The sequence below is a fragment of the Saimiri boliviensis genome, chromosome 1 (assembly GCF_048565385.1).
Source record: "Saimiri boliviensis isolate mSaiBol1 chromosome 1, mSaiBol1.pri, whole genome shotgun sequence".
NCBI classification, from domain to species: Eukaryota; Metazoa; Chordata; class Mammalia; order Primates; family Cebidae; genus Saimiri; species Saimiri boliviensis.
Genome location: NC_133449.1, coordinates 232,264,823 through 232,285,809, shown reverse-complemented (window position 1 = coordinate 232,285,809; position 20,987 = coordinate 232,264,823). Strand labels below are relative to the sequence as shown.

Sequence of the window (20,987 nt, the reverse complement as noted above, 5' to 3'; positions counted from 1 at the left end):
CATCTATGTCTGTATTTTTTTTTCCCAAAGGTATTTGATGGTTGGATTCTCAAGGGGGAGAAGTTCCCCAGTTCCCAGGATCATCCTCTCCCCACAGCTGAGCGGTACATAGATCTCTGTGAGAGTGGTCTTAGCAGGAGGAGCATCAGATCTTCCCAGAATGTGGCCATGATCTTCTTCCGAGTCCATGAACCAGGAAATGGATTCACATTAACCATAAAGACAGACCCCAACCTCTTTCGTAAGTGTTCTCAGTCAAAAGGCAGAACTTGGGAATCAGACTTGCTTTTCGAAGGTAGTTGAAAGACTTAAAGAAATTTGAACTGAAGAATGACTTGAATGGAAATTTTTTTGTAATTAGAAATGACCTAAAGGATATTTTCTATTAATGATTATAAAAATCAAATCACAGTTTTAAATTTATTTCCCAGGTTAGGTAGTATACTAATTTATGGCAAGTACAATTCTATCTTTTCTCCGAAGCCTTGCTCTAATCGCCTCAGGTTCTACAATGCATTTAGTGATAAGCTTTAATCTTCCAAGTCATTTCACTAATCCAGGATAAGCTTGAGAGATGGGATATAAAGTTGCAGTCTTAGAGATAGATATTCAGGCACAGGCTTGAAAATGTCCATATCTTTCAGCCTGTGCCTGAATGTGGTAGACAGGTATCATGCCCTGAGTAGAGGGTTGGGTTATAGCATTTCAATGTTGCCTTCAGATTCTGAGCCCACCACTCTAATTTAGTTCATTTCTGATGAACACACATATAGCTTATGCTACACAACTGAACAGCCCAGGCCTAAAGCATATTATCTTAATCACAATGAGATTATTCATCTGCTAATTGTTTTTTTCTCCATTAAGAGAAAAATCTGTTTAAAAAATTAGGAAAGGAACACATACTACTCATTTTTGCATGCAATAGTATTAACACTTCATGTGGCTGAAAGATGGGGCCTAATCTGCCAAAGAATAATGTACTACTGATCTTCTGATTTCTAGTTCTGAAAAAACAAAAGAATTTTTGGAAAAAGCCCTCCCGCCCCCACCCCCCCAAAAAAGCTGTTCTTGAGGACTGCAGCAGAATAACTCTAAAAGAAAAAGAGTTTTCCCTATATTTTGTTTGGTTAGAAATCAGAAACCTCCTGGGCCAGGTGTGGTGGCTCATGCCTGTAATCCTAGCACTTTGGGAGGCCGATGCAGGAGGATTGCTTGAGCCCAGGAGTTAAAGATCAGGCTGGCCCACAAAGTGAGACCCTGTCTGTATTAAAACTTTTTAAAAAGCGTATTAAGAAACCTCCTAGAAACATCAAGGAATTTCAGTTCTTTTTGAAAGAAAGTATAATTAGAAATATGAGAAGAGGCAAGAGGTGGTTCTGACCTGTTCTGATCAGTGTTGATTCATCCTGAAATCAGCAAAAAAAGTACAGATTCTGATGCTTCCACTTTCATCTCTAGACTAGTTAACGTATTGTAAATTTAGATTTGAGATATAAAACAAAAAATGTTTAGAAGTTCTTGGGAGTAAATTAAACATTAAAAATGCACCTTTTAGTTAACTTATCACTTAACATGCAGCAAATATTTATCAGACTTAAGACTGATCAGTCTTAAGGCTGTTTTTCATTTTTTTCTCAGCCTATTTTCTCACTATTAGAAAATATTTAACATAGGCCTGGCATGGGGACTCATGCCTGTAATCCCAGCACTTTGGGAAGGCGGGCAGATCACTTGAGGTCAGGAGTTCGAGACCAGCCCGGGCAATGTGGTAAAACTCTGTCTCTACTAAAAATACAAAAATTAGCTGGGCATTGTGGCACATGCCTGTAGTCCCAGCTACTCAGGAGGCTGAGGCAGGAGAATCACTTGAACCCAGGAAGGGGAGGTTTCAGGGAGCTGAGATTGTGCCATTGCACTCTAGCCTGGGTGACAGAGCAAGACTCCATCTCAAAAAGAAAAAGAAAAATACTGAAAATAAGCCTGGGGCCATGGTGAAGCTGCTGAGCTGCATCCTAGGCCCCTGGCTTTAAAATAAAAATTTAAAATTTTTTTAAAAAAGGAAATAAAAATGAGAAAGAAAATACTTGAAATTATTTACTTTATTATTTAAAAAATAACATTATGACTCCAAATGCTATGAATGAAGCCTTCGGATAGACAGAGTTTGTTTTAGACTTACCATAAAGCCTCAATTTTCCAGATACCTAGCTTTAAGCTGGACTCTAGTTAACTGAAGTGTTATTAAAACTACTACCAGCTAGTATTTGTTTGGGTGCTGAGTTATGTCTTGTGATTGTTATAAATAAGGTATAACTCCCTAAGACTAAGATTAGAAGCTGCATCACAGCCCAGGGCCTCCTGACAATATCTATGTGTCACTGATGGTTGTTGTTCCCCAAATCCTTCCTGTCTCCAAATTGCTTTTGTGGTATATATGTTCTCTTCCTGGGCAAGAAGGCCCTAGAGCATGAACAGGAGCCCTAGAATAAGGATACAATAAATTTCCATAAAAACCGAGCAAACTGGTTGGGAGCGGTAGCTCACACCTGTAATCCCAGCACTTTGCGTGGCTGAGGTGGGTGGTTCACGACGAGGTTAGGAGTTTGAGACCAGCCTGGCCAATATGGTGAAATCCCATATCTACTAAAAATACAAAAACTTAAGTTAGGTGTGGTGGCGTGTGCCTGTAGTCCCAGCTGCTTGGGAGGCTGAGGCAGGAGAAATGCTTGAACCTGGGAGGTAGAGGTTGCAGTGAACCAAGATTGTGCCACTGCACTCCAGTCTGGACCACAGAGCAAGACTCCATCTCAAACAAACAAACAAACAAACAAAAAAAAACACCCAGCAAACCAAGTAAGGCAAATGTGAATTTTTTTTTTTTTTTTCTTCCTTTTCTGCAAAGCCTGCAATGTCATTTCTCAGACTCCAAATGGAAAGTTTACTCTGGTAGTTCCACACCAGCATCGAAACTGCAGCTTCTCCATAATTTATCCTGTGGTGATCAAAATATCTGATCTCACCCTGGGACACTTAAATGGTCTTCAGTTAAAGGTGAGTTGCTTACTTGTTTTCTAACCATTTGATAAGGCCACAGCTTTATCAGAGCAGAAGCAATCATACAGGGCAAACCTGGACCACTAGCAAATTGGCATAGTACGTGGCTCTGATTAGCTCTTAAATCTCACACGTGTTTGCCATAGCCGCTTTAACTAACCCCCTCTTCTATTTCAGTTATGTGGCAAGTTGCATACTCAGGTGCCCCCTCTGACTACTTGAATACTTTTCTTGTGATGTAAGAAATGTTTTCGGTTGGTAAAGTTGTGGTATATAATTACAATTGAACGCTCTTGTACTTGCCTCTTTTACAAAAATTCTCTCCTAGCAGAACGTAGTGTGAGTCATCTACACAGCTGTTTTTCTGATTATTGGAATTTTCTTTTGACATGAAGGAAGTATCTCATTGACAGAACTGTTAACGAAGGAGTGCTAACTGTAGCATAAAATACAAAACGGGATTTTTAGATCGCAAAATATAGTAACGTTTTAGAAAGTATTTGGCATTACATTTAACTTAATACATTTTGCCTAAAAAATATTAGCTGAGAATCCCTATCAACTTGTTTTCGAATAAACTTCTGTATGGACCTGAAAATTCATGCCGAGTTGGACCGTGTTTTCTTGCACTGGCAGCATTTTTTTCTCTGAGTCACCCTCATTTCCTTTTACTTTCTCACATGACTAGGTTAAGATAATTCATGTACTTGCTGCTATCAAAGGCAGTCATAATTCCTAATCAGACAGATTTTAGTGAAGACCAAATAAATAGAACTAGGACCGAGAAAAGGAGTATATCCAATTTCCTTTTAGCCCTAAATGCATGAACTAGCGCCTGTTTTTTTTTAAGTTGGAACTTAGTGGAAGAATAGTCCTTTGATAAGGACATTTTTGGGCATCTTTGGTACAGTCTTACTGGCTTGATGTTATTTGCACGTCATTCTTGATATAAAACAGAAGATTAAAGGTGTGAGCACAGACTGGGAGATCTGCACTTTAGTTACTGGGGCTATGGCGCTAATCTTGGTGTTTCCTGCTGAACAATTTAGAGCTTACAGTGTTCTAGACATCTGTTCCTTCACAAAATATTTTTTAAGTGCTTGCCATGTGCAGGGCACTATTGTAGATGCTGGAAATTAGCAATAAACAAGATAAGTCCTGCTCACAGGGATCCCACATTCAAGTGGGATGAGAAAAACATAATTGCCATGTATTTCAAATGGTGAGAAGTGCTGCACAGAAAATGCAGCAGAGTAGTGTGGTAGACAGTGACTGGGAGCATGGGGTGGGTGGAGAGGCAGGGGGCAACTTGAGATAAAGTGGTCAGGAAAGAAACCCTTTGATAAGTGAGACCTGGGTGATAGATCAGAAGGAGCCAGCAGCCATGAGATCATGAAGCAGTGGGCACAGTGGAGAGGCTCAGAGGCAGGAATGGGCTTGCTGGAATTCAGAAATGGGAGGAAGAGGATTTGCAAAAAAACAGCTTCAGGGAGAGGGGCAGGGCCAATGTGCGGTGAGCACCGTGGGCCACATTGGGGAGTTTAAGTTTATTCTAAGTGCAGTGGTAAACCACTGAAGGGGTTCAGGGAGGAAAGCGACATGATCCGATGTACACTGTCTAAAACGTCACTGTGGCGTCCATGCAATGAATGGGCTGTAGGGCCATGCCACCCTTTTCATGGTCCTGGTGAGATCTTTCTTTAGTTATTATTAATGTATCTATCGAGATGATTTTCTTAAATAAAACTTCCCAGGTTTCTATGTATTGGAAGATGAGTTCCACCAATATAATAACAAAACAAAAAACCTTCAATTTTGCACATTGAGTCGGTGTGAGGATCTTACATTTGGTACAAGGAATAGAAGTATTTTTTTTTGAGATGGAATCTCTGTCACCCCGGCTGGAGTGCGGTGGTGCAATCTCGGCTCACTCGCTACAACCTCCACCTGCTGGGTTCAAGCAATTCTCCTGCCTCAGCCTCCTGAGTAGTTGGGATTATAGGCATGCGCCACCACACCTGGCTGATTTTTTTCTATTTTTAGTAGAGACAGGGTTTCACCATATTGGCCAGGCTGGTCTCCCACTCCTGACTTTGTGATCTGCCCACCTCAGCCTCCCAAAGTGTTGGGATTACAGGCGTGAGCCACCGTGCCTGGCCAAGTACTTTTTGGTACATTGTTGTGGGGTAGGCTAAAGATAGTAGTGGCTTAGAACCTCAACAAAGAAAATTTAGGGAATCACTGTTGAGAAACTGAACTTGAGAGGTCCCTACGTGACTCAGTGTCTGCCATTGTTTATAAGAAAAGCTGAGAGTCTTGCAAAGAGGGAAGAAAAGTCATTGAACAGCAAGGAATAAGTGCACCTACCTTTCTTATTTGTTTTGTTCCCCTCGTTTTAGTTTCCATTTCTTCCTAACTTCTTAATTTCCCACATCCCTCTCCTGAGTCTGCCTTTTTTTCTGCAACAGCACCTGCTGAAATTTGGAACCTATAAACTAAGTGGAAAATTTAGTCTTAAGAGATGTTCCTCCTGGATGTCCTCTACTCAAGGGAAAGGCAATTAAGGTTTTTTCCTTTACTGCTAAATTGCTTATTCCACTCTCAATACAAAAACATGAAGGCCTGTCTACAGTGGGGCTAATTAAACCTCTATTTCATCATTTGATACAATTATGTATAAAGCCTCTAAGCATTGAGAGCCGGGCACGGTGGCTCACGCCTGTAATCCCAGCACTTTGGGAGGCCGAGGCGGGTGGATCACGAGGTCAAGAAATCGAGACCATCCTGGTCAACATGGTGAAACTCCATCTCTACTAAAAATACAAAACATTAGCTGGGCATGGTGGCACGTGCCTGTAATCCCAGCTACTCGGGAGGCTGAGGCAGGAGAATTGCCTGAACCCGGGAGGCGGAGGTTGCGGTGAGCCGAGATTGCGCCATTGCACTCCAGCCTGGGTAACAAGAGTGAAACTCCGTCTCAAAAAAAAAAAAAAAAAGCCTCTAAGCATTGAACCCAGCACACAGTAGGTAGGCCCTTTAAAAATGTGTATCTCCACCTGCTGCCCCTGCTTATTAGTGAAACAGTTGCCATTATGTTATTTTCCAATTTGCTGTCTAGTTCCAGTTGTATTTCAATGCCCCCCCCTTTTTTTCTTCTGAGACAGTCTCACTCAGCCAGGCTGGAATGCAATGGTGTGATCTTGGTTCAGAGCAACTTCTGCCTCCCAGGTTCAAGTGATCCTCCCGCCTCAGCCTCCCGAGTAGCTGGGACTACAGGTGTGTGCCATCACACCTGGCTAATTTTTGTATTTTTAGTGGAGACAGGGTTTCACCACGTTGGCCAGGCTGGTCTCAAACTCCTGACCTCAAGTGATCCACCTGCCTCGGCCTCCCAAAGTGCTGGAATTAACAGGCATGAGCCACCATACCGTATGCCAATGCCCTTCTAAATGTCCGAAGGTGTGTGCTTATGTGTGTGTGTGTGTGTTTTAAGTTTTCTGTTTTAGACTTTGGTTCCTATGTGTTAAGGTCTGTCTGGTTAACTACTGAGCACCTTGTCACATTCCACTAGATCTCTTAATGAGCACACTTCAATGAAGAAGAGGGACACAGGCAAAACTGGCTACACAAATTGTGGGGGCGAGTGCAAATGAAAATGTGGGAGCCCTTATTACAAATTTATTAAAATGCAAGAGTATTAAACCGAGCAAGAGCCCTTTTAGGCACTGGCCTTATGTGGCTGCACAGGTGGGATACTCGTGAGGCCTGCCCTGATCATGGGAGATGGGGGCTCAAAGTACTTTTGGGACTGAGAGTGGCTGCTTTGTTTGTGTGGGAAAGTGAGGTACAGGGCTTGCTGTGGACAAGACAGTATGGAAAAGGTGAAAAGGCTGGGTGAGGTGGCTCGTGCCTGTAATCCCAGGGCTGTGGGAGTCTGAGGCAGGAGGATCCCTTGAGGGTAGGAGTTCAAGACTGGCCTGGGCAACATAGCAAGGACCCATCTCTACGAAAATTAAAAAAAAAAAAAAAAAAAAAAGCAGCAGCAGGAAAAGGTGCTTATCGTGAATCACACAAAGCTTTAGGATGAATTCTCTTGAGTAGCTTAAAATAAATTTGTTTTAGTTGGAAGGAGAAAGATAATGCTAACAGTAGCAAACTTGGGCCCCAAATCAGGATTTTATTATTTCTTTAATATATTCATAATTAATGTAAATTCTTATTGGTAGAAATGATGTATTCCAATAGCACCCAAAGTTCCTTTAAAAAGAAGAGGAAAAGAGATTAGGTGAAGGAAAAACAGATGTGAAAGCCCTATTTATAAAATGTAGATATTTGACTTCGTTTAAGCCTGACTGCATGCATTAGGAAATTCTAGTGATTCAGTATGTACGTCCAAATGATTTGAAAAGTAAAGCATTTTTAGGTCCAATTTCCACACATCTTATATGGAGTTTACAGATTTCCATTTTATCATTCCAGTCCTTGAGCTTAACAAAAAATGAAAAAAAAAAAAGTACACACATTTATTTAAAAAAATGATTACTCAACTGATTTAGAAAAGCAATTTTTATGATTTTTTTTTTCTCTTGTAAATATCTTTTAATTTCCGGAGTCCCAGATGTTAAATTAAATGGTATTGCCAGGATGATGAGGGCCGATTTGAGTTGAATTCATGGACCCGCTGCTGGTCAAATGGTTTGACTTCTGTAATTGGTTTAAATGTGTCTTTCTCTGCTGCTTTATACCCTTAGAAATCCTCAGCAGGGTGTGAGGGAATAGGAGACTTCGTGGAGCTGCTGGGAGGAACTGGATTGGACCCTTCCAAGATGATGCCTTTAGCTGATCTCTGCTACCCCTTTCATGGCCCAGGTGAGGTATTTCTTTGATGATGTATGTGCCTATCAAGATTTTTTTAAAAAATAAGCAATTCTTCAATACTTTATACATTGGAAGGCGAGTTTCACCAAAAAAAAAAAAAAATTCAATTTTTCACACTGAGCCAGTATGAGGATTTTACATTTGAGCCTACATATAACATGAATATCTTTACCAAAATATCCAACATTGGGAGAGAAACCTATGAAGCAATAAGGATGTGTGTTTAAGTTTGGCCTCAAATAAAACTGCGAAAAAGACCAGGCTTTAAACTCTGCATTCTTTCCATTTTCTTGGGGGTCCCTGCTTTCATTTTCTAGACACTAAAGAGTTTATCTACTAACAGAAAAACTTATGGTTCAAATTGTAGGTGTATCATCAATTAGTAATACGATAATATTAAAATAGCTGTTTTTCATGTATGTGTATATATGTGTGTGTTACTCATAGTAAATAAACAACAAAGTGATAAGTTTTATTAGAAATTCTTAGAACTGCTAAAAGTCTATAACTTTTTAACAGCTAAGCTAGCCTCTTAAAGGCCACTGTAATACAGAGGTAAATTCTGAAATCTAAAAGCAGTCAGCAGTAATAAAAGACTGGTTTATTTAGCACAGCATGCCAAATAGAATGCAGATCTATGTCAGAGGCAAGTGAGGATTTTCACTTGATGATGCTCGTGTCAGGTGAGAATGGATGGGACTTCCTGACCAAACAACTCAGTGAAGTCTGGTGGGTGGGGAGAGAGTTGTCATAAGACATTCCTATAAAGGTCACTCCCATATCTTTACTTCAGACATGGTAGTCCTGGATTATCTTCAGAGAGACCAAAGTAAAACAGAAGAAGAACAGCAGTCTCTAATATCAGTTAATTGTTATGGTAGTCTCCTTCCTCTCCTGTCACTGCTGATTGTTAACCAGCTAGACAATGAAGCTACAGAGCTGACAGTCCTCTTGATCAGCTGTTACCTGTTATGATTAAAACCAGGCCAGACCACCAGTATTTTCTCTCGGAGTTGATGTTGGTCCTTAGTAAATAAAACATCTCGCCGGGCGCGGTGGCTCAAGCCTGTAATCCCAGCACTTTGGGAGGCTGAGGCGGGTGGATCACAAGGTCAAGAGATCGAGACCATCCTGGTCAACATGGTGAAACCCCGTCTCTACTAAAAATACAAAAAATTAGCTGGACATGGTGGTGCGTGCCTGTAATCCCAGCTACTCAGGAGGCTGAGGCAGGAGAATTGCCTGAACCCAGGAGGCGGAGGTTGCGGTGAGCCGAGATCGTGCCATTGCACTCCAGCCTGGGTAACAAGAGCGAAACTCCGTCTCAAAAAAAAAAACAAACAAAAAAAAAAAAAAAAAAAAAAACATCTCTAAAATAGAATTAATATATAGTCAGCCCTCCTTAACTGTGGGTTCCCCATACCTGGATGCAACCAACTGCAGATAGAAAATATTCAGTGTAGGCCAGGCGGGTGTCTCACACCTGTAATCCCAGCACTTTCAGAGGCTGAGGTCAGGAGTTCAAGACCAGCGTGGCCAATATGGTGAAACCCTGTCTCTACCAAAAATATTTTAAAAATTAGCCAGGTGTGGTGGCACGCACCTGTAGTCCTAGCTACTCAAGAGGCTAAAGCAGGAGAATCACTTGAACACAGATGGTGGTTTGCAGTGAGCCGAGATCGTGCCACTGCACTCCAGCCTGGGCAACAGAGCAAGATTCTACCTCAAAAAATAAAATATTCAATGTAATCCCAGCACTTTGGGAGGCTGAGGCTGGAGGATTGTTTGAGCTCAGCAGTTTGAGACCAGCCTGGGCAACGTGGCAGGACCACACCTCCATGAAATTTAAAAATCAGAAAATAATCAGGGAAAAAGCAATAAAAACACAAATAAAAAACAATACAGTATATAACAATTATTTACATAGCTTTTACATTGTATTAGGTATTATAGGTAATCTGCAGATGATTTAAAGTATATGGGAGGATGTGTGTAGTTTACATGAAAATAGGTAAAAGTAAAAGGTAGCCATTTATATAAGGGATTTGAACATCTGTGGACTTTGGTATCTGTGGGATGGGGAGCTTCTTGGAACCAGTCTCCTGAGGATACCAAAGGATGAATCATACACAAGTCAGCACTAAAGCCTGATATGCACTCCACCCTCCCCACCTGTATTCTAAAAGTTTCAGATGAGGTTTTAAGGCAGGAATGGGCTCAAAGCAAGCTTTCTAAATGAAAACAGGGACCCCCAAGAAGATGGAAAGGTAAAAGGTAAAAACAAAAGATTTCTAAAAACACACTTTGCTGAAAACTAGAGTATTCTCTAATGCGAACTGACACTCGAGCCCTGGTTTAAACTGGCAGTGCGTGCAGCTTCTCTGGCTTTTTGCAAGCACAATCTGAGGCACTGCATTACTTCCATGCTCATGATTGGAGAGCACCTTTGAGGAGTTGTGCTTCGGCTGGGTTAAAAGGTAAGACAAAGATTAAAGAACAATCAGACCTAAAAACGTAGATAATTGAAGCCAAAGTCATTTTTCTGCTCAAGTGATATAACTTGAATTAGGCAAAAAAGGTGATTCTAAGGCCAGAAAACCACTTTTGCCTAGATTACCTAAGTAACTGAAACCAGTTTTAAGACAATTTTAAAGCTGGAATTATATCACTCTTCGGTTCACTTTAGACTTCATTCCGTTACTGGAAGGAGGAACCTTGAGTGTAAGTAGTCCAGGTTCTTGGCGTTTTGAACAAGGCATTGGACAAAACGCACAAAGCAACAAAGCAATGAAACACAGGACTAAGTAGTGAAAGCAGGGATTTATTAAAGGGAGAAAGCACTCCACAGGGTGGGAGTGGACCCAAGTAAGTGGCCCAAGGGCCTGGTTACAAAAGTTTTCTGGGTTTCACATACTACATTTTTTTTTTTTTTTTTTTTTTTTTTTTGAGACAGAGTTTCACTCTTGTTGCCCAGGCTGGATGGAGTAAGTACAATGGTGCGATCTTGGCTTACTACAGCCTCCACCTCCAGGGTTCAAGAGATTCTTCTGCCTCAGCCTCCTGAGTAGCTGGGATTACAGGCATGCACCACTACACCCAGCTCATTTTGTAGTTTTAATAGAGACAGGGTTTTTCCATGTTGGTCAGGCTGGTCTCAAACTCCTGACCTCAGGTGATTCGCCTGCCTCAGCCTCCCAAAGTGCTGAGATTACAGGTGTGAGCCACTGCGCCCGGCCTCGAGTTCTCCTTTTGAGGTTTCTATCAATTATGGCTTCTCTGGATGAAGGATTTGGTTAGTGGCTAAAGGCTGAGGTGAATTGGCACCCTATGAAGATGAAGAGATAGCTCATGCTTGGCCTGTGGCCGGTCCAAGGCAGTCTCTCTTTCCGTGTGAGATGTGGTGGACGTGGTGGAAGGGGGAAGGTTGCATGTAGGGAGACTAGCTTTTGATCCTTTGCTACTCGGGCTTGGGGAATGGGGTTTTTCCTTTTGGCTCAGCTTTAGGAAGTTTGCGTTAATTGGCTTTAGGTTTCCTGCCCCCAGACTCAGGTGTTTTCCTTTTGACGCAGCTTTGGGAAGTCAGCGAGAATTGGCCTCAGTTTCCCTGCCCCCAGATCTTAGTGCTTTTCCTTGATTGAGCACAAATTGGCTTTAAGTTCCCTGCCTCCAGATCCTATTCTCCTGCTTTAATTCTTTTCTTTCTTTATGTTTCCATGAGCCCCTCCCTGGCTGTTCGGTGTTGAACTATTAGGGACCCTGCCCTTTACATTGGATCTTGTTGGGAATTAGGTCAAAATAATAAGTAATACTCAAGTAAAGACAATAGGACATGTTATAAAGATTAAAGTCCAGAATAAGATCAGAAAAAGAATGATGTCCAAATTGTTTAATGGAAAATAAATTTGGCTAGGCATGGTGGCTCACACCTGTAATCCCAACATTTTGGGAGGCTGAGGTGGGCAGATCACATGAGGCCAGGAGTTCAAGACCAGCCTGGCTTACATGGTGAAACCCCATCTCTACCCAAATTCAAACATTAGCCAGATGAGATGACACACACCCGTAATCTCAGCTACTGGGAAAGCTGAGGCAGGAGGATCGCTTGAACCTGGGAGGCAGAGGTTGCAGTCAGCTGAGATGGTACCACTGCTCCAGCCTGGGTGACAAGACCCTGCCACAAAAAAAAAAAAAAGAAAGGAAAAGAAAAATAAATTTGGATCTCCTGGTAGAAGCTTAGACTCTCTATATTAAATAATATTTTAATATTATTAACATTTAAAATAATCCAACTAAATAATATTTTAATTTTTAAAATAATTATAGGGCTTATATCTATTATATCATCAAATTGACTTTTATCTCAATAACCCTATTGAACAGTTTACTTCATTTAACCCAGGTACATGCTTGAGTGGTACCCATTGCACAAGGACAATGATAGCATGTCTCAGAATTTAAAAATACCTTATAGAGACAAAGTGAGGAAAAGAAAGATCGAGAAAACTATAACAGCAGAGATGATTATTGTAGGGCAGTAAATCTTGCCTCAGGAACTAGCTAGAGGCTGGATAAATAAGAGGGAACTAATTCTTAATAAAACGAATATGAGTTTCAAAATATAACCCATACTAGAGGAGATATAAAAGTTGTCAGATCTTATATAGATAATGAATAAGATTGGATTTAAGAGAAGCAAGGATATCAGAAGTCATTTCATAGAAGTAGTACAGAAAAAATCAGAAAAAAGTTGCAAGTGGATAATAAAACAAAAACTAGTATGTTCAGTGTATGTCTATACCATGCAAATGATCTTTTTGTTTATGTATAAAACAGAGTTGTGTTTAAATTAAAAACAAAAGGTGTCTTTTTGGCCTGCATAGATGTCCCATAGTACATTCCATCCTCTAGCCCCCACTAAATACCCCTTGCAACCCTCAATCTGGTGACAACCAAAAATTGCCCCTGCAAATTTCCAACCTGTCCTTAGAGGGCAGTACTGTTTCCACCGCAAACCCTGAACCAGAGCAACCGTTTCAGACTCCAGACTGATTGCCTTCACCTGCCTTTACCACTCAGGCTTTGCTGGTGAAAAAGGCCGAGGAGACATCTTCTTGCCTCTTCCCAGCTAGTTTTATTTTTCTAATAGTGTTCTTGCACATGAGGAGAAAGACTGAATTCAATTACGCTATTCCATAACTAATGTGTAATGAGAATGAAACAAAAACATTTCAGTTGATGGTAGATGCATGACATGAGTACAGGAGAGGAAGCTAGGTTTCCTTGCGTTCATTATGTTTAAATGATCCCGTCATTTAAATGATGACTGTGTGGTTTCTAACCTGCTGGGAAACTTTTATCTTTTCCGTCAATTATAGCCCAAATGAAAGTTGGCTGTGACAACACTGTGGTGCGCATGGTCTCCAGTGGAAAACACATAAATCGTGTGACTTTTGAGTATCGTCAGCTGGAACCGTACGAGCTGGAAAACCCAAATGGAAACAGTATTGGGGAATTCTGTTTGTCTGGTCTTTGAATAACCAACCTAACGATTTACATGCCGATAGCTAAGTGAGTTTTTAATGGCCATTGTGTATGATTTTGATGCACAACTAGTTAAAAGTCTTTCATACCAGTCAGTATTCCCAGCCTAGAGCACAGGCACATGTGTGTGCGCGTGCACACACACACACACGCACACACACACACAATTAGTTTTTGTACTTTGCTTCTTTAATGCTTGCAATCTGTAAATGAACACATGGCAGAAAATCAGCCCCTGATTGGTAGGATCATAGTTCTGAATGGAAATGGTTGTAATTCTTTGACGTGCTGCAAACCTGGGACTGGTAAGACAAGCACAAAGCAACATGCAATTAAGAAACAATGCATCTCAAGGGAAAATACTCAAAGAAAGAAAAGCGGTGGCACTTGTATTAGCTTAATAATAGAAAAAAGTCTTGTGCTTAGCAAAGTAGTTGTATCTGTTTATTTTCAAAGTAGTTGTACTATTTATTTTCTATTTTTTATTCTGTTACAATAGATAATAGTTATAGCAATTATTTATTGATTTGTAACAACTTGTTTTTAACAAAACTTTGTAGCATGGAAAAAATTTTTCATCCACAAATACAAACATGAATAAATGTATTCAGAATGTTGGCACCTTGATGTTGGCTTTATTTGCTTTCCTGAGTAGTCTTCTTTCTTGCTACCATCAAAACATAATGTTGTCATGTGGTGCAGGGCCAAATGCTGAACTAAATCATTTTAGACTGCTTAGAGCTAGAAGAACTCTGGGCCACTGAAGTAGAATTATTTAGAGATAGAATTGTAGTGTTTGCACAAGCAACACTGCACAAGATTACATGTTTTCATCACAATGGATATACATTTCTACAAGGACAGTAAGGACCTTACAACTCTCCTAGACACAATTTGCAGAAATCTGAGTACTTCTTTGATACTGGAGGCAGTTTACTGTTGACTGAGACTTGTCCATGTTTGGCTTAAAACTGAGCATGTAGTATATAAAAGACATCTTGGAGCAAAAAGTAAGGTTCTAAGCTACAAAGAAAATTCTTTTTTTTTTCTTTTCATTTTATTTTATTATTGTACTTTAAGTTCTGGGGTACTTGTACGAAACATACAGGTTTGTTACACAGGAATACATGTGGCATGGTGGTTGATTGCATCTATCACCCTGTCATCTACGTTAGGTAATTCCCCTAATGCTATTCTTTCCTTAGCCTCCCACCGCCTGACAGTTCCCAGTGTGTGATGTTCCCCTCCCTGTGTCCATGTGTTCTCATTGTTCAACTCCCACTTACGATTGAGAACATGTGGTGTTTGGTTTTCTGTTATTGTGTTGGTTTGCTGAGAATGCCGGTTTCTAGCTTCGTCTATGTCCCTGCAAAGGACATGAACTCATCCTTTTTTATGGCTGCATAATAGTCTATGGTGTATATGTGCATATTTTCTTTGTCCAGTCTATCATTGATGGGCATTTGGGTTGGTTCTAAGTCTTTGCTATTGTGAATAGTGCTGCAGTAAACATACATGTGCACATGTCGTTATAATAGAACAATCTATAATTCTTTGGGTATATACACAATAATGGGATTGCTGGGTCAAAAGCTATTTCTAGTTCCAGATGCTTGAGGAATCACCACACTGTCTTCCACAATGGTTGAACTAATTTATACTCCCACCAACAGTATAAAAGTGTTCCAATTTCTCCACAGCCTCTCCAGCATCTGTGTCTCCTGATTTTTTTAATGATCACCATTCTAACCGGCATGAGATGGTATCTCAATGTGGTTTTAATTTGCATTTCTCTAAGGACCAGTGATGATGAGCATTTTTTGCATGTTTGTTGGCTGCATACATGTCTCTTTTTGAAAAGTGTCTGTTCAGAGCCTTTGCCCACTTTTTGATGGGGTTGTTTTTTTCTGTAAATTTGTTTAAGTTCTTTGTAGATTCTGGATATTAGCTCTTTGTCAGGTAAGTAGACTGCAAAAATTTTCCCCCATTCTGTAAGTTGCCCGTTCACTCTAATGATTGTTTCTTTTGCTGGGCAGAAGCTCTTTAGTTTAATTAGATCCCATTTGCCTATTTTGGCTTTTGTTGCCATTGCTTTTTGGTGTTTCAGCCATGAAGTCTTTGCCCATGCCTATGTCCTCAATGATATTGCCTAGGTTTTATTCTAGAGTTTTTATGGGTTTAGGTCTTATGTTTAAATCTTTAATCCATCTTGAGTTAATTTTTGTTTTCAATATGGCCACTCCAGTGAACTGTCCATGTCTTATTCTTGGACTGTCCACTACTTAGCCTACGTTCCAAAAGGATGGGCAGCTTTCTGGAAACAAAATGGTAAATGAAATCTCTGGGGGAGATTTATAGAGTGTGTCTTCACTGGCACATCCATAAGGTGAGTAAAAGTTAATATGAAACAATTTGATTTCCTAAGAAAGGAAGTATAGGGTAGTGGTTAAAGTCATTGACTCTGTAGCCAAACTTCTTGGAATCCCAGCTCTCCCACTTACTTGAGCAAGTCACTTATAAGTCTCCATTCCTTAGTTTTTAATCTGTAAAATTTGGGTAATTTACAGTACCTTTACAGAAGGATAAAAGTGCTTTCTTCAAAAGGTTCTTGTCCACATTAAATGCTCGGATTTATTTAAAGCCCAAGACCTGTATCTCACATTGACTGTTACTTTTATTTTTGTCTCTTACTTCTAAGCAAATAAACCATTCCAGGTATTCTGTACTCCTAGTGGGACATTTGCTTTGTACACTGAAGGAATTGGAGTAATTCAATTATACTGTTTTATCCTAGAACATTTGTGAGGAAGCTAGGGTTAGTTAGGGTTGTTGTCTGTGACTGAGAAGCATAGTAGCCCCAGCCCTAATCCTCACCCTAATCCTAACATTTGAGGGTAGATCATATCAGGATTTGTCTAATTCACACATATCTCTTCTCACAGTCCATTTCTGTCAGTAGGCTCTGTACTGCTCCAGGACCAATCCTGACCTTGGGCAAGAGGAATTTGAATAGCTCTTGTCTGATGTTCTGTTCATGAACAAATAATCTCAAAAGTTGTCTGGACTATCTGCCCTTCTGCCCCATTCTCCATCTCTGTAATCTTCCAGATCTTGGTTATTTCATTGTAGTTAGCTCCTGTCTGATGCTATTTTTATCTCTCACTCCTACCTATAGGTCTTTCTAAATGCCAGTTAGGTGACTAGGGCTCTGCCTTCTGCAACCAATAACTGGAGGATCTTCCAAATTCCTCCTATCTCCGTGTGTAAAATTCTGAGCGTTTTTGCTCATAGGTTTTATGTCACTGTCACCACCTCATTTTCTAGATGCTTCTCTTTTTCTTCTTTTGAGACAGGGTCTTGCTCTGTTGCGCAGGCTGGAGTGCAGTGGTGTGATCACAGCTAACTGCCGCCTCAACTTCCTGGGGTTAAGTGACTTCCCACCTCAGCCTCGCCACGGGTGCATGCTTCCTGTGGCTAATTAAAAAAAAACAAACTTTATAGGCCTGGCGCAGTGACACACACCTGTCATCTAGCACTTTGGGAGGCCCAGGCGGGCAGATTGCCTAAGGTCAGAAGTTTGAGACCAACCTGGCCAGCATACTGAAACCCTGTCTCGACTAAAAATACAAACATTAACCGGGCATGGTGGCAGGCCCCTGTAATCCCAACGACTTGGGAGGCTGAGGCAGGAGAATCACTTGAACCCAGGAGGTGGAGGTTTCAGTGAGCCAAGATTGCGCCATCGTACTCCAGCCTGAGCAACAGAGTGAGACTTCGTTTCAAAGGAAAAAGAAATGTTTTTTTATACAGACAGGGTCTCACTGCGTTGCTCAAGTTGGTGTCAAACTTCTGGGCTCGAGTGATTCATCCACCTCGGCTTCCCAAAGTGTTGGGATTATAGGCATGAGCCACTGTGCCCAGCCTTCTGGATCCTTTTCTACCTCCTCTAATCCTGCATCTTCTGTCACTGTCTTCCAGCCTGTCATCTACGGAATATCTTGATCAGCCTATGATACTGGAATTTCTCCTAGTATCTAAAGCAGCATGTCTTCTGTACCTCCAACTGCTCCCTGGTACTGTTGCTTTTTTTTTTTTTGAGATGAAGTTTCGCTCTTCTTACCCAGGCTGGAGTGCAATGGCGCGATCTCGGCTCACCGCAACCTCCGCCTCCTGGGTTCAGGCAATTCTCCTGCCTCAGCCTCCTGAGTAGCTGGGATTACATGCACGTGCCACCATGCCCGGCTAATTTTTTGTATTTTAGTAGAGACGGGGTTTCACCATGTTGATCAGGATGGTCTCAATCTCTTGACCTCGTGATCCACCTGCCTCGGCCTCCCAAAGTGCTGGGATTACAGGCTTGAGCCACCGCGCCCGGCTGGTACTGTTGCTTAATTTAAGTGGGTAGGGCAGAAATGCTGTGTTCATCAGAACTCACTTTACAACCACTCTTACAGTTAGGTTTGATCATGTGACTGAATTATCACTGAAAGAATGTAGGTAGAAGTGATGTCCACCCCTTCATGTGATCCTCCACACCTTCTCTCTTTTCCCATATCTACTGTCTGTTAGACGCAGAGGCTCTAACAGAGGACTCCAAAGCCATACAGGAAAACAGAGCTAAAGGATGCAAGAAGCCTGGATCCCTGAATGACCACATGGAAGGCCGCCTATTGACTATGCATAGCCACACTGGACTTTGTGCAAGTAAGAAATAAATTTTTATTTTATTAAGCCACTGAGATAAATATATATAGCACTGAGTGTTATCACACTTCATATAGTGGGCCTTTCTAAATCCAATTCTTAGCTATTTTGTCTGTTTTTGTTACAACTATCCAGACAGGCCTGACTTGACTCTTCCAAAGAAAAATACCTCAAATGTGATCTTTGATCTTATGAACACTAAGCTTTAACTGATACGACTATAGGCAACCCTGCCACATTCTTTAAATAATCTTGCAACAGTGATCCTTAGACCTCTTTGAAAATCTGACAGAAACTACAAATTGTTTTCCAGTAAAAAATCCCCATAAATACAAAAATACCACGTAAATACCTGAGAGTTTACAAACCCCTGAAGGGCATCTCAGGATTTCAGGATAACTCCTGCTATTGAATTCAGTGATAGATAAAAGTCAGTCTTATACCAGTCTTCTCACAGTGAATTGCCCTCTCTTCAATGTGAGTTAAAAACATTGATTAGTGAATTTGGTTACAAAATTAGTCCATAATAATGACTTAGTCTTTCTGCTTCTATCTTTATTTAATTTTGCCTTTTACTGGATGACTTTTTCTTCATCTGCTACGTAGTTTTTCTTTAGGGAGAAAACGTGTTTGACTCAGGACAAATTTTTGTGATAAAGATTTTTCCAGATTTCTCCCAATTTCAAACTTTTCTTGCTTGCTATTTTTTTTTTTTTTTTGAGATGGAGTTTTGCTTTGTCTCTCAGCCTGGAGTGCAGTGGCGCAATCTTAGCTCACTGCAACCTCTGCCTCCCAGGTTCAAGTGATTATCCCACCTCAGCCTCCCAAGTAGCTGGGATTAGAGGCACGTGCCACCACACCTGGATAATTTTTATATTTTTAGTAGACAGAGGGGGATTTACCCTCTTGGCCAGGCTGGCCTCAAACTCCTGACCTCAGGTGATCTGTCCACCTCAGCCTCCCAAAGTGCTGGGATTACAGGCGTGGGCCACCGCACCCGGCTACTTGCTATTTTAATAGGGAGGCAACATTGCCAGAGTTTGTCTGCAAAGTAGAGTCTTCGTGAAAGAAAAACAAAGGTTTGATGGACAGGATTTACTTGTAGGCAGTTTGTTTATGTGCTCAAAAGCACCCAAAAGACAGTTGTGGAAAGAAACACCTGTTGTAGGGTAATTGTATGAAATTATATCCGAATACACTCTTATCTGTGCAGTGGAGTATTTCAGAAAAGAGGAACACCTTTGTATTCAAATAAGTAGGTTGAATGGCTTCATTTCTAATGGGTCATTTGTAATGATTATCATCCATTTTTCTCTTTGCATTTAAAAGTTTTTTCTTCATGTCTTAAACTATACAAAGAGAAAAGAAACAAGAGATATTAGAGAGGAAATATGGGTGACAGAAAGAAGGCTTGATTAGAGGATTTGAAAACATAATGAAATAGCGGTCTCTAAATTGGACTCTGGGCTTTGCTCTTGAAAACAACTGTGTACTCAATCCCTCTGCAGCTGAAAAATTGAAAACAGGAAGTGTTTTTGCTTTAGGGGAAAGATTTCATGGCAACGCTAAGACATAAAGTTGGATGAGCTAGAAATAACCAAGATTTTTGTAACTAGAATTATCAGATATTGGGGGTTCCTAGTGTGAAAATGAAATCCCCCTGTTGACTCTCTTTTCCAGGTTTCTAACGTATAAGAAAACATGTCCTGTGTTATTAATGGTTCAGATGTAATGAAGCCAGCCAAAGGCACCAGTATGGTAGGTAGTTACCTGTGCGGTGTGATTTCAGGGACAGCACTTAACTGAAAATATTGCTTTTTACTGAAATGTACAGCCTTACAACCATTTTTCTTTGTTGTTGTTGTTCTCAAAATGTATATTTAATTAAGCAAGTAATTCATTAGTAGCTTATTAAAGATTCAAACCATAGAGTGGTAACTAGTTAATGAACTAACATAAATCCATCATTAATTTGGTCATATATTATTGCTGATCATTTTGACCTGACAAGAATTGGCAGGAAAGTCTGGTATACATGGAGTGTAGTGAGAACAATTAAGAGCATTAGATGCTGGCCGGGCACAGTGGCTCACACTTGTAATCCCAACACTATGGGAGGCTGAAATGGGCAGATCATTTAAGGCCAGCAGTTCAAGACGAGCCTGGCCAACATGGCGTAACACCATCTCTACTAAAAATTAAAAAAAAGTTGGCTGGGTGTGGTGGTGCATGCCTGTAATCCCAGCTGCTCAGGAGGCTGAGGCAGGAGAATCTATTGAACCTGGGCAGCAGAGGTTGCAGCGAGTCAAGATAACACCACTACAATCTGGCCTGGGCAACAGAGCAAAACTCTGCCTGGAAAAAAAAAAAAAATATATATATATATATAGTGAGATGCTGGCCCCTATGTACCCATCCCCACCATACCCCCTCTTTTTACATCAAAGAGATCTCTCTAATAAATCAGGTAGTAAACAGAAAAAAAAAAAAAAAGAGTATGAGATCCTGAAAAGCAAACAGACTCAGGTGAATGCGCCATTAAAGCTAACTGGATAACGAACAAGGCATCGATGAAACGACTAGGTAGCTGAAACTTTGTAGAGGTGACCAAAGTTTGCTATAGAGTTGGGAATGTTGTCAAAGACAAACTGTGTATTTCCTTAGTTTTGTTTAGCACCAGCCTAGAATGCAGTCTTGCCAGTGTGGAATGGATGGGATGAGAGACGGATGGGCCCAGCCTTAGAAGCAAGATCTAGACCTATAAGTATAGATCATCACAATGGAGAGGGAAGAATCCAGACTTCAGG

General features: G+C 40.8%; 1 protein-coding gene across 4 annotated transcripts in view; it reads left to right on the top strand.

The window, feature by feature from the left end:
- CRHBP (corticotropin releasing hormone binding protein) overlaps positions 1 to 20,987 on the top strand; it is a 26,083-nt gene extending 5,096 nt beyond the window's left edge. The window contains exons 4-9 of one of the 4 annotated variants that reach the window (XR_005579924.2): positions 31 to 241; positions 2,906 to 3,054; positions 7,809 to 7,926; positions 18,046 to 18,180; positions 19,861 to 19,938; positions 20,845 to 20,987. Coding sequence is in view for 2 of the 4 variants with exons in the window: in XM_003920828.4 (XP_003920877.1) it covers positions 31 to 241; positions 2,906 to 3,054; positions 7,809 to 7,926; positions 13,311 to 13,468 (636 nt within the window). In the remaining 2 variants the exon portion in view is untranslated. The other 3 variants (XR_012513443.1, XM_074384597.1, XM_003920828.4) reach the window with 3 other exon arrangements.